General features: G+C 39.6%; 1 protein-coding gene across 2 annotated transcripts in view; it reads right to left on the bottom strand.

The window, feature by feature from the left end:
* Window positions 1–20,778, bottom strand: part of COL18A1 (collagen type XVIII alpha 1 chain) — a 261,272-nt gene extending 240,494 nt beyond the window's left edge. For both annotated transcript variants that reach the window (XM_070726676.1, XM_070726670.1), the window contains exons 1-2: window positions 20,639–20,778; window positions 20,343–20,410 (exon numbers count right to left, since the gene is read on the bottom strand). In XM_070726676.1, coding sequence (XP_070582777.1) covers window positions 20,343–20,410; window positions 20,639–20,649 — 79 coding nt within the window. In that variant the 5' untranslated portion in view covers window positions 20,650–20,778. The remainder of the gene's footprint in view (window positions 1–20,342; window positions 20,411–20,638) is intronic.
* Window positions 20,779–21,436: the final 658 nt, after the last annotated feature.

Here is a 21,436-nt window from a genome sequence, read left to right on the forward strand (position 1 = left end):
ATATGTCAAAAATCAACATAATACATTTTGACGTAAATGAAACAAAATTGAAGGCTACGGCTCTCAATCTAAGCTCCTCCTGCATGTTAACTGATTTTATTAAAAATAAGACATGAGTATACCAATGTAAAGAACACTGTTGCACACTGTCCAGAGTCACATTTTATGAGTTGGGTGAAGATATATTTCCCAAGAAGAAAAAAATGAATGATGTATGTATTCATATGTGTATATTTTAAAAAAGAGTCTATTGTTGGGAAATATACAACTTTCCAAGAACCCACATCTAGAGTCTATTCACTATATTAGTGCAATATTGTCCCCAAATAAATGACTCAATTGTCTTTTCCCCTGTTTTCTTCTTGCTATCTGAGAAAAATGACCTCAATAAAACTAAATGTTTTGCCATGTTTGTCAGCTTTTATTGAGCTTTTAAAATCAACAAACCTTTGGGCTAGTTAATCATCACATTAAAAGTACCTAGGTTTGCTGGGTTCACATTTCTCCTGCTCCTGAAGTACCTTCAGGAATGCAGGGAGATTGAAAGCCATCACATTAAAATATCCTATTTCACATGAATGGTAATTCAGATGATCCAGAAAGCCATTCAGATCTGTTTAGTTCCTGGATGGAAAACCATCACATAAAATCAAGACAGTTGGCAAGATTGGAAAGTTAAAAAAAAAAAGATGAAAGCAATAGAAAAATTTGACATTATGCTTAAGAAAACTTAATAGATTAATTACAGACCAATCTCTTTATGTTGCATTATCTGCAAAATCATGGAATCAATCATAAACCAATCCATTACTCTCCACTTAGAAATTAACAACCTACAGTTTAGCTTCAGAAAAAAATTATCCTGTAATCTGCAACTCCTACACTGCAAAACATACGGACTATACATCTCGATCAGGGTAAAACAATAGATGCAATTTAGATAGACTTCTGTAAAGCCTTTGACTCAGTGGTACACGACAAACGTCTTCTGAAACTCAAATTCTATGGCATATCAGGTCTCCTTCATGATTGGATAACTGCATTCTTGTCAAACAGACAAGTGGTTAAAATAGGGAGTGCCCTACAAATCCTGAACCTGTCAACAATGGTATCCCTCAAGGCACCATTCTAGGACCAACACTATTCATACTTTACATGAACAACCTCTGTGATCATATTACAAGCAACTGTGTCCTCATTGCTGATGATGTTAAATTATTTAATACCACTGACAATACTGCTACCCTTCAAAAAGACCTTGACCATGTATCAGAATGGTCAAACAACTGACAACTTCAAATCTCAACCAATAAATGGTCTGTCTTACACATCAGTAAAGAATCAGAACACAAAATACAAGCTTGGAGGACACGACCTTATAGATGATCCTTACTCTATCAAGGACCTTGGAGTACTCATATCTAATGACCTAAGTGCCAGAGCCAACTGTAACAACATTGCGAAAAAGGCACTTATTAATCTAAACCTGCATACCTTCTTCTCTGGCAATATTAATCTACTAACTAGAGCATACAAAACATTTGCTAGACCAATTCTTGAATACAGCTCACCTGTCTGGAACCCATACTGCATATCAGATATCAGAAAGAGTCCAAAAATATTTCACAAGAAGGGTTATCCACTCCTCTGCTTGCAACAAAACACCTTATTCCACCAGACATGAAATTTTGGACTTAGATAGCCTAGAATTTTGTCACCTTTGATCTGACCTAAATGTAGTTCACAAAATCATTTACCACAATGTCCTACCTGTCAATGATTTCTTCAGCTTCAACCGCAATAATACACAAGCACACAACCGATTCAAACTTAATGTAAATTGCTCCAAATTCGACTGCAGAAAATACGACTTCAGCAACAGAGTGATCAATGCCTGGAATGAATGACCTGGCTCTGCGGTTTCTTTCCCAAACCCAAAAACTTTAACCTTAGAATGTCTACAGTCGACCTCACCCCATTCCTCAGAGGTCTGTAAGGGGCATGCATAAGCGGACCATTGTGCCTACCATCCCTGTCCTACTGTCCTATTGCCTAATTTACCTGCACCTACCTTGCTAATGTTTATGTTTATACCAATACCTACTACCTTGTACACTCTTGGCAAATAAATGAATGAATGAATGAATGAATGAATGAATGAATGAATGAACGAATGAACGAACGAACGAACGAACGAACGAACGAACAAACAAACAAACAAACAAACAAACAAACAAACAAACAAATACCATCTGAATCCTCAGGAGCTGCTGGCCTGGATAAATTAGAGGCAATCTGATTCTATTTTCTCCCTGCATTTGAACTAAGCAAAAAGGCCATTCCTCTCCATCTGGTGTCCAGAACAAAGATGCAAAAGAAAAGGCAAAAGTTGTTTGTTTAATGTTGATTAAAATAATGCCAATGTAATTTAGTGTTTTTCAACAGGAATGTGAGCCCAACTTAATTTTTTTTAAAAGATACAAATGTTTGGATGCTCTTCTCACTTCAATATGGTCCATTTCTATGCATTTGAAGAGGATGATGTACTACTACTACTACTTCCCATTATCTTATCTGTTTTCCCTTCACTCATTCTTTGCAGTGTTTGTATTCCTCTAGTCATAGCAGCTGTAAAGGAGGGGGGGGAGTCATAGCATGACTGCAAATAAGTCCGATCCTATATATCTCCTTCCCTTCAAAATTCCTATTCTCAAGTGTTCAAAAAGATCCTAGTTATGCTGTGCTAGCTTTAATCACATGTATTACAGATGGGATGGGTTAACACAATATATTACATCCAGTTTAAGAGATTAGTTTATGACTCAACATGTTGGATTTTGTTTTTAAGCATACTGTGAGAATCAGGCCATAATATTAAACAATATTACATATGGTTTATTTGTTTGGAGGAAATGTAGCAGGGACTCGGTTTGGAAATCTGAGACTACAATATTTGTGAGCCAAGTACACTAAGAACTTCTGCAAATATACAGTTACTCCTAAATATACTCCACACTTCCATGGAAATCTTCAGACAGAGATGAACACATATATTCTTGGGGGTAAGGAGAGGACAATGGGAGGAAACAAGAAATGCCTAATTATAATATATATTTCGATCATCAATGTATGGAATGAATGGTTCTCATAATAAAGATTCATAATTTTAGCTACTGAGAACTATAAATATTTTTATTTTTACCTACATCAATATCCCCAAACTGCTGCTCTCGAAATCCATTTGGAAACATGATAATGGGTTCTGTTAGCTGATCACAATAGAAATTGTTCTCTGGCACATCTTAAGTATACTCCAATATTAGAAGGGCAAGGTAGATCTTAACAGAAGTTTACTCATTAAAGATATTTAAGGTTTTGAATGCCAAAATTTGTTTTCAGTATCCAAACTGATGAGGTGAGAAAGCTAGAAATTGTTGTGGCCCATCCGTGGCCCATGCAGCTGATCACAGATTCCGAGGATAGAGAGACGGGTGTGGGTTGGTATTTGTTTGTTTGTTTGTTTGTTTGTTTATTAATTAAATTTGTATGCCGCCCCTCTCCGCAGACTCGGGGCGGTTCACAATAGCAACAGAAAACAATATATAATACAAATTCAATAATTAGAAAGCTAAAAACCCATAATTTAAAAAACATGCACACAACATACCATACATAAACATTATAGGCCTGGGGAAGATATTTCAGTTCCCCGATGCCTGACGGCAGAGGTGGGTTTTAAGGAGTTTGCGAAAGGCAAGGAGGGTTCCAGAGTGTTGGGGCCGCCATAGAGAAGGCTCTTCCCTTGGGACCCGCCAAACGACATCCTGGTATCCTAGGCTAGTGTTCCTGGCACCCGAGTCTGATAGCGAAGAGATCGGAGAGGTTGTGGGCTCAGAGGCTGAAAGCCAACCAGGGCCTTTTACACCTCCAGAGGTGCACATGAGTGACTCAAGAAAAGAGGATGGGCCTCTTCTTGATGCTAGAGTATGCAGAAGTGCCAATAGGCATGAGTGGCTGAGCAAGAGGAGGTCTCTGTGTGAATAGATCTCTAGTACAATTGGCCATGCCTTTTGGCTATTTAAGCATGAGCCATGTGACAAGTCAGTGCGGAAGTCAACTTTCGATCGTGCCAGAATGGCTGCTCGGATCTCTCCCTTGGACTGTTTATGTTGAATTACAACTTGAGAAAGTGGAATTTTTGTTTACAGACTTCCTGCCAACTCAGAGTGAGTCATGTTAATGAGAGATGGGTAATCAAAGAGGAATATTTGGGAATTTGGCTTACTGTTTGAGACCCTAATGAACAGCTGAAACTGAATGAACTTATTCCTTGCTTTGCTGATGTATTTTATAAACAGTTAAACTTTCCTGCTACTAAACTATTAGAATTACATGCTTAAATCTTGTCAAATCCATGTGTGTGGACCTATTTCTTGGGGGGGGGGGGCTCATCGCTGAGACAGAACAGAAATGTTACCTGGTTAAAATTCCTTTCCTCTTTAAAAAATAGAAGAGAGTCTTCCACCCTTCCAAGATTGGTAACCTGGGGAGCCAGATTGTTGGGGACAACATGCTGATTATGTAAAGTGTTCAGAGGGTAATGGAGATAAAGCATTGTGGAGTGATATATAAGTCTAAGTGCTAGTGTTATTTCTACTGTACGTTTGCATGGCTCGGGTTATATCCAACATTTGGGAAGTGCAGAGACCAAAGGCTGAAGGGCGCATGTAGTGACAATGTTTCTGTGTGCCTCCCATTCAAATAATTATAAGCTACTGCTTCAGTTTCCAGCACTTATGCCCAGGCTTCTAGAAAGGAAGTGTGGAAGCCATTCTATAGTGTGGGTTGCCTAGCATTATAACCTCACAGATCAGAGGGTTTTTTTGAAGTTACAGCAATCTTCCTTTCACATGAAAGTAGTACAGTGTTCCCTTGCTTTTCGCGGGGGATGCGTCCTGAGACCGCCCGCGAAAGTCGAATTTCCACGAAGTAGAGATGCGGAAGTAAATACACTATTTTTCGCTATGAACAGTATCACAAGCCTTCCCTTAACACTTTAAACCCCTAAATTACAATTTCCCATTCCCTTAGCAACCATTCAGATTATTACTCACCATGTTTATTTATTAAAGTTTATTAAAAAAAATATTTATTAAAGGCAGACGAAAGTTTGTCAATGACATATGACGTCATCGGGTGGGAAAAACCGTGGTATAGCGAAGTATTTTTAATTAATATTTTTGAAAAACCGTGGTATAGACTTTTCGCGAAGTTCGAACCCGTGAAAATCGAGGGAACACTGTAATTGATAAAAGTGATTGTAAGCAAAATGTTTCCTCCACAGTATTTACACTTATGCTTATACAATAAGCCTGGAAAATCTAACAGAGAAAAGCTCTGCTTTAGGCTTATTCCTTCATTCCATTATACGAATGAACCTCCGTCACTTATCCTTTTCTTCTTAAAGCCACTTTCACAAATTATAACAAAAAGACACGTGTCAGTAATGTTTTCATTCAATTTCAATGCCAGATCATCAAGCAAATAAAGTCTGAGTTCTCTAATACTCAATAGACCTACTGCCCTAGATAAAATTAAGATAAATTACTATTAGTCCTGTAATGGAAGTTTCCCTTGATTTAATTAAAAGCTAAGTTGCAATATATTATGTTATAAAATCGTCACAAAATGTGTCCATAATCCAGCTGTTAACAAGAACCACAAAACAAACTTTTAACATAGGCTGGCCTCTTTTAACAAGAGCCTGAACCACTGTTGTGAGATTGTAGATTTTCCAGTTCAACAGAAAAAGTGTGATCAACTTCATCAAATTTCGGTTTCCAAAGCGCAATTAATAAAATTTTACCTTAAATCTTTAGAGCTTCCTATGTCTCAGAGTTCTGGTTTTCCAAAAACAAAGTAGCCCTTCTGGTGTCTCTCCACATATTGAAATAACTTCCAGAAATTCCTTTAGGATTCTGTTCCTTCAGGATATGGTAATGACCTTTAAAGCCCTACATGGCATTGGGCCAGAATACATCCAGAACTGCCTTCTACTGCACGAATCCCAGCGGCCAATAAGGTCCCACAGAGTTGGCCTTCTCCGGGTCCCGTCGAACAAACAATGTCATTTGGCGGGCCCCAGGGGAAGAGCCATCTCTGTGGTGGACCCGGCCCTCTGGAACCAACTCCCCCCAGAGATTAGAACGGCCCCCACCCTCCTTGTCTTTCGCAAATTACCTAAGATCCACCTTTGTCGCCAGGCATGGGGGAGTTAAGTTATCCTTTCCCCCTAGGCTATTACAAGTTATGCATGGTATGTTTGTGTGTATGTTTGGTTTTTTATAATAAGGGTTTTTTAGTTGTTTTTATTAATTGGATTGTTCATGTTGTTTTACCACTGTTGTTAGCCGCCCCGAGTCTGCGGAGAGAGGCGGCATACAAATCCAATAAATAATAATAAAATAATAATAATAATTTTCCTGAAAGCATCCTGTCTGGCATCTTCATGTTTCTTTATAACTGATGGAAGCTGCACCTGGGCTTTTACAAATACATCTTAAATCATTTTTAATTTCACCACTATATCATTATGTTTGAAAGTTGAAACCAAAGTGATTAATTCAAAGTCAAGATACACAAACATCTTCACTTGCCTTTCTGTAAATCTGTTTCTAATTCCTCAAAAAAACCCTCTCACCTGCATTAACTTCCAACTTTGTCCCAATTGATAAACAACATAGTATTTGGGTTATGGAAATGCGAATGTGATTATCCAACATTCTTTATTGGTACACAGAATAATTAGGGTATTATATGACAAGTTCAGACTAGGAGAAAAAAGGATGAACTATTTGCATAACCGAAATTTGCATCAAATGCATTACTAATAAAAAGAAGATACTGCAAAGTTATAGTGAATATAGGGTTGTAGTGAGTCAGGAACCAGATAATGCAAAGTCTATGCAGTTATCTATGCCAATACATGCAAGCAAATGACCACTTCAAAACTACAATACATATTAAGCTGTTTTTAAGGTGCGTTCAATTTATTTTATCTGACATCCACATGAAACAGCAAGCTGTTTTTTCTTTGGCCAGCACAAGAATAAACTTGTATTTTCTGCCAAAAGCAATCTAAGCATAGTTTTCCTTGCATCTTTCGAGTGCAAACTGCCAACATATTTCATGCAAATGTTTCCTCTAAAAAGTGTCAAAAGAAAGAAAAATGTGCACTCATATCTACCTTTTCCCTCCTGTGTAAAATCCAAAGGGAAAAAAAACCTATTGTATCCTCCAAAAAAATGAATATTTGGTGGAGGAAGCACCTGTAGATAAGGAACAAAACAAAATGTAAAAAAGCATAAAAAAGATAACGCTGGTTTTTGCCTTCCATTGAACCAATTATAATTTAAGTGGATAATTTATCATTCTTTATTTACTTCTATATTTATATCTTATGCATCCTGGTCAAATAAAAATCAGGGCATAACCAGTAATATTAAAAAAATGACCTTGGCAAATAGATGTGTCTTCTCTATTCTTACTTTATTCCTTTCTTCTGATAAGACAACCAGTATTTATTTATCTGTGCTGCAAGAAAATGTTCAGAGATAGTTGTTCTTTGCTGTACATCACCCAACCACCCCCAATTTACCAATATGTACAAATAAATAGTCTTGGGCACTAATTCAACTATGACTTTAAAAATAGAGCAAACAAAATATTTTTGATTTCTCCTAACACTATATATAGGCAACTGTTATTAGAATAAGTGCAGTACTTGGCACATTTGGAGGTTATAGTGAGTCAGGAACCAGAAATTATTAATACACAAGAGCAGGATTAGAGTCTTTTCAACCTGCTCAACTATGTTTTGGGCAGAGTGGGAAAAATTATCTATGTATCAACCTCTTATTCCACTTTATGATTTCATGCCCTCTTCCAAGTCTTCTACACATCCAAAAATTTCAAAATCTCGATACTAAAGAAAACTAGAAGGAATCCTTGCATTTTTTAATATTAAATTGAGATTATGCTTACCAAAATGCATCAGGATTGCCCCACTGAGAAGCATTGGCCTGTATTTATTTTACAGTTCAAAGGCAATAAATCACAAACTTAAGTTTGAATATGAGACTGCCACATTTTTTATTGTTTTATCCCATCTATATTATTTTCATAAATAACTCAAGATGGCAAACCTACCTAAAGCCCTTCCTAGGTTTTCCACAACAGCAATAGCCATAACATATATAGTAATGGTAATGAATGATTTTAAATCTTATTAGAATTTTAAAAAGTTTTTTAGTATATTAATTGGATTCTTAGATATGTATAACTATATGGTGTATTGTTTTTGACATATTGTGAGCCGCCCCAAGTCCTTGGAGAGGGGCAGCATACAAATCAAATCAAATCAATCAATCAATCAATATTTATATACCTCTCCATAGTGCTTTACAGCACTCACTGAACAGTTTACAGTGTCAGCATATTGCCCCCAACAATCTGGATCCTCATTTTACCGACCTCAGAAGGAGTCTACAGAGAGGGGCGGCATACAAATCTAATAAATGAATGAATGAATGAATGAATGGAAAACTGACTTGAGCTTGTCAGGATTGAACTCCTGGCTAAGGACAGCATTAGCTTGCAATACAGTACTGCATTCTAACCACTGTACCACCACAGTTCCTGTGTGGTGAGTTGGGCTGAGAGACAGTGACTAGCCTAAAGTCATCCAGCTGGCTTTCATGGCTAAAGTGAGATTAGAATTCACAGTCTCCTGGTTTGGGGGCTAGTGTCTTAAAACCATTAAAGTAGACCAAACTGACTCTCATCTACATCCCATGAAGAATTCTCCCTCACCCTAAAAAAGAAGAAGAAGAAAGGATGACATTCATTCTATATGTAGTTTTGTAGGCACCCAAAAAAAGTTTACTGGCAAAGGACCAAGAACTCTACCAATAACTGCAGTAGGTATTTTTTGGCTGTCCTTTAGAACAGTTTCAGAGAATACTGTTATTGCCAGTAGTCCAGACTACCCAAAGATTTATAGCAATTCAGAAGAAACTACGTTGCTTTATTGTTTTGTAAACCTTGAGAGTAAAAATAAATAAAATAGATATAAATAAAGAATTGCAGCCAGAAGGTTATTACTTTAGGAGGCACCATTCCTATGGGTTTCTCTCAAACAAGACTTCCATTTGTCTGAAGTGGTATAGGGTTTCCTGCCTAGGCAGGGGGTTGGAATAGAAGACCTCCAAGGTCCTATTCTATTCTATTCTATTCAAACTTAAGAATAACCGGGGCCAAACTTGGTAAAAACTGTACCTATGTTGCATTGATTAGGACATTTTCTTTTTTTCAACAGACAAGAGGGCTGTTGGTCTCATCTTAATGACTTTTTCTTTCATTTGCACATACTGACACGGCAGGCCGCTTCCAACTCTGTTATTGTTGTTGTTTGTTTATGTATGTATTTATTTGTGTGTGTGTGTATTTATTTATTTCATTTGTCAAACATGTACAAGAGTATAGTCTAGTGCAATGATGGAGGCATGCGGAGCCATATCTGCCAGCATGCAAGCTGTTGCCCTAGCTCAGCTCCAGCTGATTGTTGCCCTAGCTCAGCTAGCTCAACTCCTGAACTAGCTCAGCTCCTAAGCCAGCTGATTTTCAGCTCGCATGGAGGCTCTGGGAAGGCATTTTTGGCTTCCAGAGGACCTCTTGGGAGGATACTCTTCAGGCTCCAGGGAAGCCTCTGGAGCCTGCGGAGGGTGAAAAATGGGCCTACTGCGCCGACCAGAAGTTGGGAAATGGGCTATTTCTGGCCTACAGAGGGCCTCCAGGGGGGGCAGGGAAGGCAATTTTCGCCCTCTCCAGACATTGAATTGTGGGTGTGGGCTCTCGCGCAGTGTGATTGTGTATGCACATGCACTTTCGGCACCTGAGGGCGAAAAGGTTTGCCATCACTGGTATAGTACAGTGTTCCCTCGATTTTCGCGGGTTCGAACTTCGCGAAATGTCTATACCACGGTTTTTCAAAAATATTAATTAAAAAATACTTTGTGGTTTTTTTCCCTACACCACGGTTTTTCCGGCCTGATGACATCATACATCATCGCCAAACTTTCGTCCGCCATTAATAAATATATATTTTAATAAACTTTAATAAATAAACATGGTGAGTAATAATCTAAATGGTTGCTAAGGGAATGGGAAATGGGAATTTAGGGGTTTAAAGTGTTAAGGGAAGGCTTGTGACACTGTTCATAGCCAAAAATAGTGTATTTACTTCCTCATCTCTACTTCGTGAAAATTCGACTTTCGCGGGCGGCCTCGGAACGCATCCCCCGCGGAAATCGAGGGAACACTGTATAACATAAATATGAACATAGTAAATGGGTACCCAAAAAATGGAGACAGTAGGACAGGGGACAGTAGACACATTAGAATAGATTAAGCCATAATGTAGCTGACTTGCATGCCATCAGAACCTGGGTCACATAAATGCAATTTGCCACCATGTCTTGAAATTGCTTAGTTTACCTTATCCATCTTCTATTGGGTTACCCAATTCAGGACAAATGCCTACCTTGTGTTAAAAGCCACTTCCAGAAGAAGAAGAAGAAAAGATTTAGGGAGAAAATACAGTCACACCAGTGACGTTAATCCTGCAGCATTGTCTTCTTGACTCCAACTTTGTTTTCACCCCAAACAGATAGAGCAAGTTTTGTGTGGCGTGTGAACTGGGAGAACAGAGGGAAGGGAATTCAACCTTTCTGCACCCAAGGCTTCTGGCCCCAGAGGGTTTTCTTTGATTTCATAAAAGCAATCAGAAAAGTGTCAACAAATCACCACAGAGGCAACTGAAGAAAGGATAGGAAACAACTAACGTGTTATTATAGGTTGCATATAATCAAAACTGCATTTCTTATATGAGATTAATATTAAGCCATGCTTAGCTTCTCATGCGAATATTTTGCAAATATAAACCATATACAATGCTCAAAAAAATAAAAGGAACCCTTAAACAACACAATATACCTCCAAGTAAATCAAACTTCTGTGAAATCAAACTGTCCACTTAGGAAGCAACACTGATTGACAATCAATTTCACATGCTGTTGTGCACACTCAATTTTGTACAGAACAAAGTATTCAATGAGAATATTTCATTCATTCAGATCTAGGGTGTGTTATTTGAGTGTTGCCTTTATTTTTTTGAGCAGTATATATATATCCATACTGCTATAATAATATATTCCCCAGTATTCCATGAAATAAATCTGGGATTATGAATGGCATAAACCTAGATATGTGAATTGGTGTACAGTATACGAGTCTGCGGAGAGGGGCGGCATACAAATCTAAATAATAAATAATAAATAAATAAATAAAGTTCGTCTTCCTGTATACAGTATTAATCTTGATTTTAGATCAGGAGACCTATGTGGATCTGTATCAAGAGAAAGGTTTTGTTTTGCAACCCAGAAACATAATTTCCTCCAGAAACAGTTTTAGCTATGAAGCACTGTTATCTTGAGCCCTATCAGAGCTCAAATCTAGTGGGGAGAGAATTCTGACACAGCACAGCAAAAACTGTGCCAGTCGCTAAGAAAGTTTATCATCTATATTAATAAAGCCTGCAATTACAGTGTTCCCTCGATTTTTGCGGGGGATGCGTTCCGAGACCGCCTGTGAAAGTCGAATTTCCGCAAAGTAGAGATGCGGAAGTAAATACACTATTTTTGGCTATGAACAGTAGTATCACAGGCCTTCCCTTAACTCTTTAAACCCCTAAATTGCAATTTCCCATTCCCTTAGCAACCATTTAGATTATTACTCACCATGTTTATTTATTAAAGTCTATTAAAAAAATATTTATTAAAGGCGGACGAAAGTATGGCGATGACATTTGATGTCATCGGGTGGGAAAAACCATGGTATAGGGGGAAAACCCGCAAAGTATTTTTTAATTAATATTTTTGAAAAAACGTGGTATAGCCGTTTCGCGAAGTTCGAACCCGCGAAAATCGAGGGAACACTGTACATAGGTGGTTTTGGGCCATTCGCTTTCTCTCTCTCTCTCTCTCTCTCTCAGCCCAACTTGCCTCACAGGGTTATTGTGGTGGGGAAAATAAGAGGAGGAAGGGTCACCACCTTGAGTGAGTCATAAAAATAATAAAGACAGAATGTAAAAAAATATATTTTAAAAACGGCACAGCAAGAGACAGCGATATAAAACCGAATGAATAAATAAACCGACATATTAATTAATCAAACTTTTTCCTCCCTGGGGTGCTATGCGGAGAAGAAGGAAATGACACCTGCCCTCTGCAAACTTTCCTCTCCTTGCCCTGACATGTTGACTCCGCTGTAATCAAATCCAGCCTTAGAAGTCGGAGAATGAAACAGTCCTAAGCTGCCACTGAGCCACAGTATAAAGGCCTCCCTTTCTCCCACTTACTAGTCAATACAAGCTTCATGGAATGTGTGGATTTGTTGACAGAATGTGTCGCTCAAGATTCCACTCAAAGGTAGTACATGCCGATCACACTTAAGCTTCAAAGCCAGACTGTGTCTTACATTTAATAGGTCAATAATACAGATACCTAGGATGTTTATTAACTCATATTCATGAACAGCCAAGGGCGTTTTTTAGTTATTAAAGAGACCCAGAACACTCACCAAGCAAATACTTCTGCTCAAGAGGGTCTCCTCTATTGAATGTGCTCATCAATATTATAGACTGGTTCCTAGGCAGGTAAAAGCATGCAGAAGTCAAGGGCTCCTTCACAAAACAAGTTACTAATAACTTCACCTAAAAAGCCAACACAAGTAGTCTTCGACTTACAACAGTTCATTTAGTGACAGTTCAAAGTTACAACGTATTCTGTCGGGCTCTCTGGTAGACTCCTCCCAAAAATTCACAGGTACAAATTTCAGACACACACGTTTGAAAATTCAAAACAATGTTCTTTATACCGAAAATTCAAATAAACTAAGCACTCTTTTTGTATAGCAAAGAGCACTGGTCTCCAAACAAACTGGTAATTGGTACAAGTCCCTTATCAGTTCTGTGATACTTAGCTTGCAGCTGTGAGGCAATTCACAGTCCTTCTTCTTTCACAAAGTGAAACACACTTTGCTCTGGTTTAGTTTCAAAGCGGGGGAAAATCAGCACACAAAAGGTGGAAGTCAGTAAAGCAGTCACGAAACACAATGATCAGGTAATCCTCCACAATAGCCAAACCCACTAATTACCACAGCCCCACCCAACCACAGGTGGCCTCATTTTCTTTGATAATAATTTCTCAGTTGTTGCTGCCTATGCATCGCTCTCCACATGCGTGGCTGTAACATTAACTCTTGTTCTGAATCCAAGGAGGAGCTAGATAATTGATCTCCTTCTGAGCTGTCTGCCACACTCCCCTCCTCCCTGTCACTCATGTCTTCTTGGTCAGAGGAGCCTTCATCATCAGATTCCACCGGGGGCAAAACAGGCCTGCAGCATGTGGATGTCTCCCCCACATCCACAGTCCTTGGGGCAGGAACTGGGCCAGAGCTAACCACAACACAACGGGGCTGAAAAAAGTGAATTAGGGTCATTTTTTTCACACTTAACGACTATCACAGCATGCCCAGAGTCATATGATGAAAGTTCAGGTGCTTGGCAGCTGATTCATATTGTGACGGCTGCAATGTAGTCACGTGATCCCCTTTGTGACCCTCTGACAAGTGTTACTAAACAATTGCAGTGATCCGATTTGTCCCATGTTATGACTTCAGAAAGGTCATAACATGAGACAAAATTCACTTAACAAATGTCTCATTCAGCAACAGAAATTTTGTGTTTAGTTGTGGTGATAAGTCAAGGACTACCTATAACAGAGGTTTCCACCAGCCACAGGGAATACCTGTACATCTTTTCACACTGCTTCTTGCATAGACTGTCAAAGACTTTAAATCTAGAATTCTAATTGCAAATGCAAGGCCAGGCTAGAAGTGAAAAGGAAAAAAAATCTTACAATATATCAGCTGTGGCCACTATGCAAATTTGTATTCTGCATGCATTGCAAGACGCACTTAATTTTTAAACTCTTATGGAATATTCTTAACTTTACACTTTTAATTCCAGCTTGGTTGCTAGTTACAAAAAATCCCAGCTTTTTAAGGCCTGATTGACTGGAGATTTCTAGGAGAGGATGAGAAGCATTTACAGTGACCAGCTGTACCACACAGAGACTCCAATTCTTATGTTTTGCCTTGTAAAATAAGACCTCTAATGCGTCTGCAAGGCACTTCAGCATTTCTTTCTACTTGCTCAATTGTGGTATTAAAAGCTGTTTTGCCAGGGCAATCTTAAACTGAATTTCAATGGGTTACACATAGGCAGAGGATATACTGACTTATAGCCTCAGGGCCACTTCTTTAGACTCAGCTAAAAGAAGCCTTTTAGTCTGGAATGTGTAAATTGCAACCATTGGGTAATAAAGCAGAAGAGAACCAATTATAATGCAAAGGTATTTATCAAAATACTGTAGATTTTCTATTGACAGGAATGGGGAATGTTTTTACTTTAAGATGCATAAAAATGTTGGGAAGCATTTTTTCAACAATTCTCATTGAATTTGACCAAGATTGTTTTCTTCCAAAGAAGACATCCCAAAGGTGCTTTTTCTGTTTTTCTCCTTGAAGAAGTTTCGCTTCTCATCCAACAAGCTTCTCCAGTTCTGACTGAATGGTATATTCTTCCCAAGAAGATATGTCCAAAGAAGAATATTTCATTGAAACCATTGCAGGTGGGATACAACCTACTTGCACTGGGAGTTTTCAGAGAGAATATTCTATCTTTCAGTCTACAATCTACTCCAATTGTAAATCGTACAATTTATAAGGACTGTAAATAAACTTTAAAGCACTCTCAAATTAACTAGAAAGGCAAAAAGCTACTTGTGCAAGAGGATGAAAACTTTCAGGAAGTTAGAAGGAAACCCTTAGCTGAAGTTTTAATTAAAACTTGATAAGAAAAGATGATGGATGATGATAATGAAGCAATCACTCTGCTAAACAAATAATTCCCTCACCACTGTCAAACTATTCACTAAGGCTGCATTACTATTACTATTAGTCTTCTCATCATTCCTATCACCCATCTCCTCCCTCTTATGATTGCATGACTGTAACTTGTTGCTTGTACCCTTTATATTAATAGATTGTTTCCTGATTGCTTATTTGTACCCTATGACAAACATTCAGCGTTGTACCTCATGATTCTTGACAATGTATCTTTTCTTTATGTACACTAAGAGTATATGCACTAATGACAAATTCCTTGTGTGTCCAATCACATTTGGCCAATAAAGAATTCTATTCTATCCATTCCATTCCATTCTATATAAAAGTGCAGAAATTCTTATTTCCTATTTTGCATCTGTCTTCTCCTAGAAGATAAATGGAAGCCTAGTTGGACACTGTTATACCAGTGGGGAATGAGGCCACTACAGCTCAGGATAGACCTGGAGAAGGTAAGGAAGGAAAGCATGCTCATTTTGATTAATTCAAGGCTCCAGAGATAGATAAATGACATCCTGAAAGAAGTAATGAGGTAGACTGTGGAACTGCTTTCTAGATGCACTGAGAGGATTGATGAGGTCCCCAAAAAATGACTGTTGTCTCCATCTTCAAAATGACCAGGGAAGCTTGACTCTTGCGTGTCAAGTAAGACTGTCAAACAGATTATCAAGCCACGTATCTCTGAGTACTTAGATAGGCTTGTTAGAACTACAGCAATGGGAGCCAGGAGGGGTTTTGTTGGAAAGAAATCATGTCAGACCAATGCTTTCTCCTTCTTAGAATTTATCAGCTTAGCCCAGTGGTTCTCAATGCCACGACCCCTTAATACAGTTTCTCATGTTGTGGTGACCCCCAGTCATAAGTCTAGTGCCAATTCTCCCAACAGAGCTTTAAGCTGATTGGCAGAAAGATCACAGGGACACTCCCACTGTAAACACCTGATTGGTCGGATTGTAAAAATACGTTCCAAGGCGCCAGAATAGAAGCTTTAGTTCCTAACACCATGGGAAATTTGTCTTTTGCCATGGTCCTAGGCAACCCCTGTGAAATGGTCATTTGACCCCCAAAGGGGTCCCGACCCCCAGGTTGAGAACCACTGGCTTAGCCGAACAGGAGAATGTTACAGATGCTGAAGCTCAGCAAAGCTTTCCATAGTGTCCTTCATCAAAGGATAAAACATGGGAGACATGATACTATTGATAGAAGAACCCAAATTGGCTTGAATAATTATATATAAATGAGGGCTTCATGTTGAAGGGAAGTATTAAGCAGGTGCCATAGGGCTCAACTCCCTTGGATAAGGGAGCTGAGGGATGCTGACTGTCCAAATGTTATGGGGAGTAGGAGCTGGATTTATTAATTTAAAGAGAGAGAGAGAGACAAAAGATTTGAAGAGTGCTTGATAGGTTTGAGCAATGGCTTGAAATGAAGAAAGTAGAACTTAACGAAGAGAAATGTGGAATTCTCTTCCTGGATGGGAAGTCTGAAAACCACAAACATAGGATGAGAGAGATTTAGTTTGGCGCAATTGTTCCTGTGGAAAAGATCTGGATGTCCTGGTCAACCACAGGTCAAATATGAGCTGGCAATGTGATACATCCACTAATAAAGCAATCAATGCTGGGCGGGAGAACAGAACCACAAGGGTTTTCAGATTAAGGGAAGCAGTTGCTCCACTCCACTCTGCACCTGATCGAATTCCATCTCGATTTTGTGCAAAAAGCAACAATGACAACTTGAAGCAATGCTATGAAAATAGTCAGGTGGTCTAGAAACCCAGCTCGATGAGAAACAGTTGCTAGAATAATAACATTATTTCAAACTCATTAAAAAACCTAACCCAAATCACCTTCACTATAGACTACGTTGAAAAAGCAATCCGTGACCTCAAACCTTCCCTATCTGTCGGACCAGACGGTCTTTGTGCTTACTTCCTAAGAAAACTTTCTTCTGCCATAGCTGAACCCCTAAGCATTATCTTCCAAAAATCCTTCAGGACCAGCACTCTCCCCAAGCTGTGGTCAAAAGCAGTAGTCATCCCCATTTTCAAAAAAGGAGACCCATCACTAGTTGACAACTACAGACCAATATCACTATGCTGCGTCCCTTGTAAAATCATGGAATCAATTATAAACCGATCAATCACCACTTACGTAGAATCTAATAACCTACTATCAAAAAAAACAATTTGGATTCAGAAAGAAACTATCCTGCAACCTACAACTACTTCACTGCAAAAATATCTGGACTAACCACCTTGATCAAGGAAAATCCATTGATGCAATTTATATTGACTTCTGCAAAGCCTTTGACTCAGTAGTTCACGACAAACTTCTCCTAAAACTCAAATCCTACGGCATCTCAGGACTCCCCCACAACTGGATTACTGCATTCCTGTCAAACAGGCAACAAGTTGTCAAAATCGGAAGCGCCATTTCCACTCCAGTCCCTGTCATAAGCGGCGTTCCCCAAGGCAGCGTACTAGGTCCTACTCTTTTCATCCTATACATCAATGGCCTCTGTGATAATATTGCAAGCAACTGTGTGCTTTTTGCTGACGATATGAAACTTTTCAACACCACTGACAACACACTCACTCTCCAAAAAGACCTTGACTTTGTTTCAGATTGGTCTAACACTTGGCAACTCCAAATATCAACCAACAAATGCTCTACCCTCCACATCGGCAAAAAGAATCCAAACCTCACATATGAACTGAATAAACAAATTCTAGCAGCCAACCCACACTCAGTAAAAGACCTTGGAATACTAATATCAAAAGACCTAAGTGCTAAAGCCCACTGCAACAATATCGCCAAAAAGGCTTCCAGAGTTGTTAACTTGATTCTACGTAGCTTCTGCTCTGGCAACCTCACACTACTGACTAGAGCCTACAAAACCTATGCCAGACCCATTCTCGAATACAGCTCATCTGTCTGGAACCCACACCACATCTCAGACATCAACACTCTCGAAAACGTCCAAAGATATTTCACCAGAAGAGCACTTCTCTCCTCCACTCGAAACAGAATACCCTACGAAAACAGACTAACTATCCTGGGTCTAGAAAGCCTAGAACTGCAGCGCTTAAAACATGATTTAAGTATTGCCCACAAGATCATATGCTGCAACGTCCTTCCGGTCAACGACTACTTCAGCTTCAACCGCAACAACACAAGAGCACTCAACAGATTCAAACTTAATATTAACCGCTCCAAACTTGACTGTAAAAAATACGACTTCAACAATCGAGTTATCGAAGCATGGAACTCATTACTGGACTCAATAGTGTCAACTCCCAACCCCCAACATTTCTCCCTTAAACTCTCCACAATTGACCTCTCCAGGTTCCTAAGAGGCCAGTAAGGGGCGTATATAAGTGCACTGATGTGCCTATCGTCCCCTGTCCAATTGTCTTCCCTTACCTTATCTATCTATCTATCTATCTATCTATCTATCTATCTATCTATCTATCTATCTATCTACATATATCTATCTATCTACATATATATACATACATATATCATATATATTCTCTCCTTATTTCTTATATCATATATATCCTCTTTTTCCTTCTATCTTTATATATATTACTTAATGCCTACTCTCTTCCATATGTATTGTATATTGGACAAAGAATAAAATAAAAAATAAAAAAAATAAAACATTGTGAAAATTGGGGGGGGGGTTTTACGAAGATCATCTCATCCATCCAACCTTCTGCAAATGTTCAGGGAAAACAATTAAACCATCCTCTAGAGCAGTGTTTCCCAACCTTGGCAACTTGAAGATATTTGGACTTCAACTCCCAGAATTCCCCAGCCAGCAAATGCTGGCTGGGGAATTCTGGGAGTTGAAGTCCAAATATCTTCAAGTTGCCAAGGTTGGGAAACACTGCTCTAGAGATTTTCATTTTGAACCACATAACCTCCATTAACTTAATGTTTCGCTGGTGTATAGACCTTACTGTCAGTAAAGTTTTCCTTATTTTTCAAATAAAATCTTGATATTTGCAATTGTACCCATGAGTTTCTGGTTCTTATTAAAAGATCTGAGCATGTTTCAATTTCTAGAGACACGGAAGGTCTTCAAGTATATCTGAATTGTTACTACTTAGAAAAGAATGGACTTACTCTCTTTTGCTCCAGCAGGCAACACCAGAACTAATGGGTGAAAACTTCTAAGAATTACATTCCTGACTATACTGTCAGCTAGTGGAAGAGGCTGTCACTTGAAGTGGTTCTCCTTCAATAGATGGCTTCAAACAGAAGCTGGGTGATCTTCTTCCAAAAACAGGAGGAAGATAGTGGGTGGACTAAATTATTTCTATAGCCTCTTCCAATTGTGTGGTTCCATGGCGCTTTTTTTTTTAACCAAAGCAGCTTCTGGACAAATATTTAACTTTAATTTTGACCACAGCTTTATGGGTGGAGGGAGGGGGGAAGAGAAGGAGGGTGTCTTTCACAGCAAACACCACAGTTCTCAAAATATGCAGTCTCTCATAATATCAGTATCTTATTTGTTTCAGTATCTTATTTATTTCAGTATCTTATTTGGGGGAACCATACAGTGGCAAGCATCTTCATAAAAGGAACCAAAACACCCCCAAAGGTCGGGGGGGGGGTTTAACCTCTACAGAAAATAAATCAGTCCCCTTGAAGTCTGGTTTTATGAATTTGTCGCTGTTAGCAGAGCCAGTGAAGCCATTCACCCACCAAAGCTAGCAAATTCTCATGAATATGTAGAAAAGATTCGGTTTAACCCTTCAACACCCCAAGCTTTGCGTCAGGGCTACTGGCGGGTGAGAGTAGCAGGAGAACCGCACGGCGGCTTGCTATTCAAGTGGTAAGTTTCCTTCCTTTCCAGGGAAATGAGTTTCTAAGCAAGGCTGTTTCTTGCTGGAGTAGCGTCTACCCCTAAGAGAACCTTCCAATGCAACTTCGGGAAAGGGAGAAAGGAAGCCTCAGAAGGGAACCTGCCAACTTTTCAAGGCTTCCCTTTCGCTTCAAGGGCTTCTGTCCGGATCTCACCGAAGTAACGGCACCGAAGTAGCTGACAGCCCCGTGGAAACCGGCTAACCCTTTCCAACTCAGCCGCGCGGCGCTCGCAAGGCTGCTAAACCCTCAAAGGCGCCGGTGGAGAAGGCGCGCACCTCACGCTTCCCCCGCGAAGAGCGCATTTCTCTTCTCCCTCTCCCCCGCCGCCGCCGCCGCCGCCGCTCCCGTCCGCCTTTTTCTGCACCTTTCGCCTCGCCTTACCTCGCTGCGGGGACGCCGGTCCAGCCAGCCAGACAAAGAAGCCGAGCAGTAGCCGCCGGGGGAGACACCTGCAAATGAAAGTAAGGGGAGAGGAGAGGAGAGGAGAGGAAGGAAGAGGGAGAGAGAGGGAGTGGGAGGAAGGAAGAGAGAGGGAGGGAAAGAAAGAAAGAAAGAAAGAAAGAAAGAAAGAAAGAAAGAAAGAAAGAAAGAAAGAAAAGATTAGAGATATATTCCGAGCTGGCCCCAAGCAGAGCTCGCTTGCCCCGGTGCCCCGTGCTCGGCTGGGCTCCGCTCACCTGACGCGCATGGTGGCTGCGCTGCGCCGAAGCCGAAGAGGCAGCCGCTGCCGTCTCTTGCCCGCCAGAAGCAAGTTCGGAATAGGACTCGCCTCCTGAAGCGCCCTCGCTTCTTCGGATGCTCGCCAGGTCCTAGCGCCCCCTGGTATCAGGACAAAGTAAACGCGGAGCCCCTTTGAGTCTCCTCTTAAAATAAGACAATTGTGATGGTTAAAATTAAATAAGTCCTTCTTCCCCACAATCCCCCCCGCAATTAAATGAAAATGCACTTTTCCTAAATTAGTCTGTAGTAGCATCCCCCTTTATTCAATATTCTCACTTTTGTTTTCACCTTCTTTGCTTTTTATTCTCTTATCCAATCCCACCAATGTTTATTTTTCAATTCACTATTCTTCCCTCTCCCCTTTATTCAAACAATCCTAACCAAACCTTCCTTCCTTCTTTTTTTTCCTCCTACTTGAAAACCTTCCTCCCCGGATATTACTATCAGTTTAGAACATTGTTTCTGTTTCCCTCTGTCTTGCCAAATTCATAATGCCAGTATTACTAAATACTATTTTTTTCCTAGCCTACTTGAGTCATTGCTATTGACATTGAAATAATACAGTACCGTAATGTTTTCCAGCTCCTTTTGTAATTTGGACATCCATTAACTTTCCATGACATCAACCATAAGGTCTTATTTTAAGAATATTTGAGAGGCTTTCACTGAGGCAGCCATCTTGAATTTTCCACACAACCATTAAGTGTTGTACCACATGATTCCTGACCAATCTATATTTTCTTGTATGTACACTG

The sequence above is a fragment of the Erythrolamprus reginae genome, chromosome 1, assembly GCF_031021105.1.
Source record: "Erythrolamprus reginae isolate rEryReg1 chromosome 1, rEryReg1.hap1, whole genome shotgun sequence".
In the NCBI taxonomy this organism is placed as follows: domain Eukaryota; kingdom Metazoa; phylum Chordata; class Lepidosauria; order Squamata; family Dipsadidae; genus Erythrolamprus; species Erythrolamprus reginae.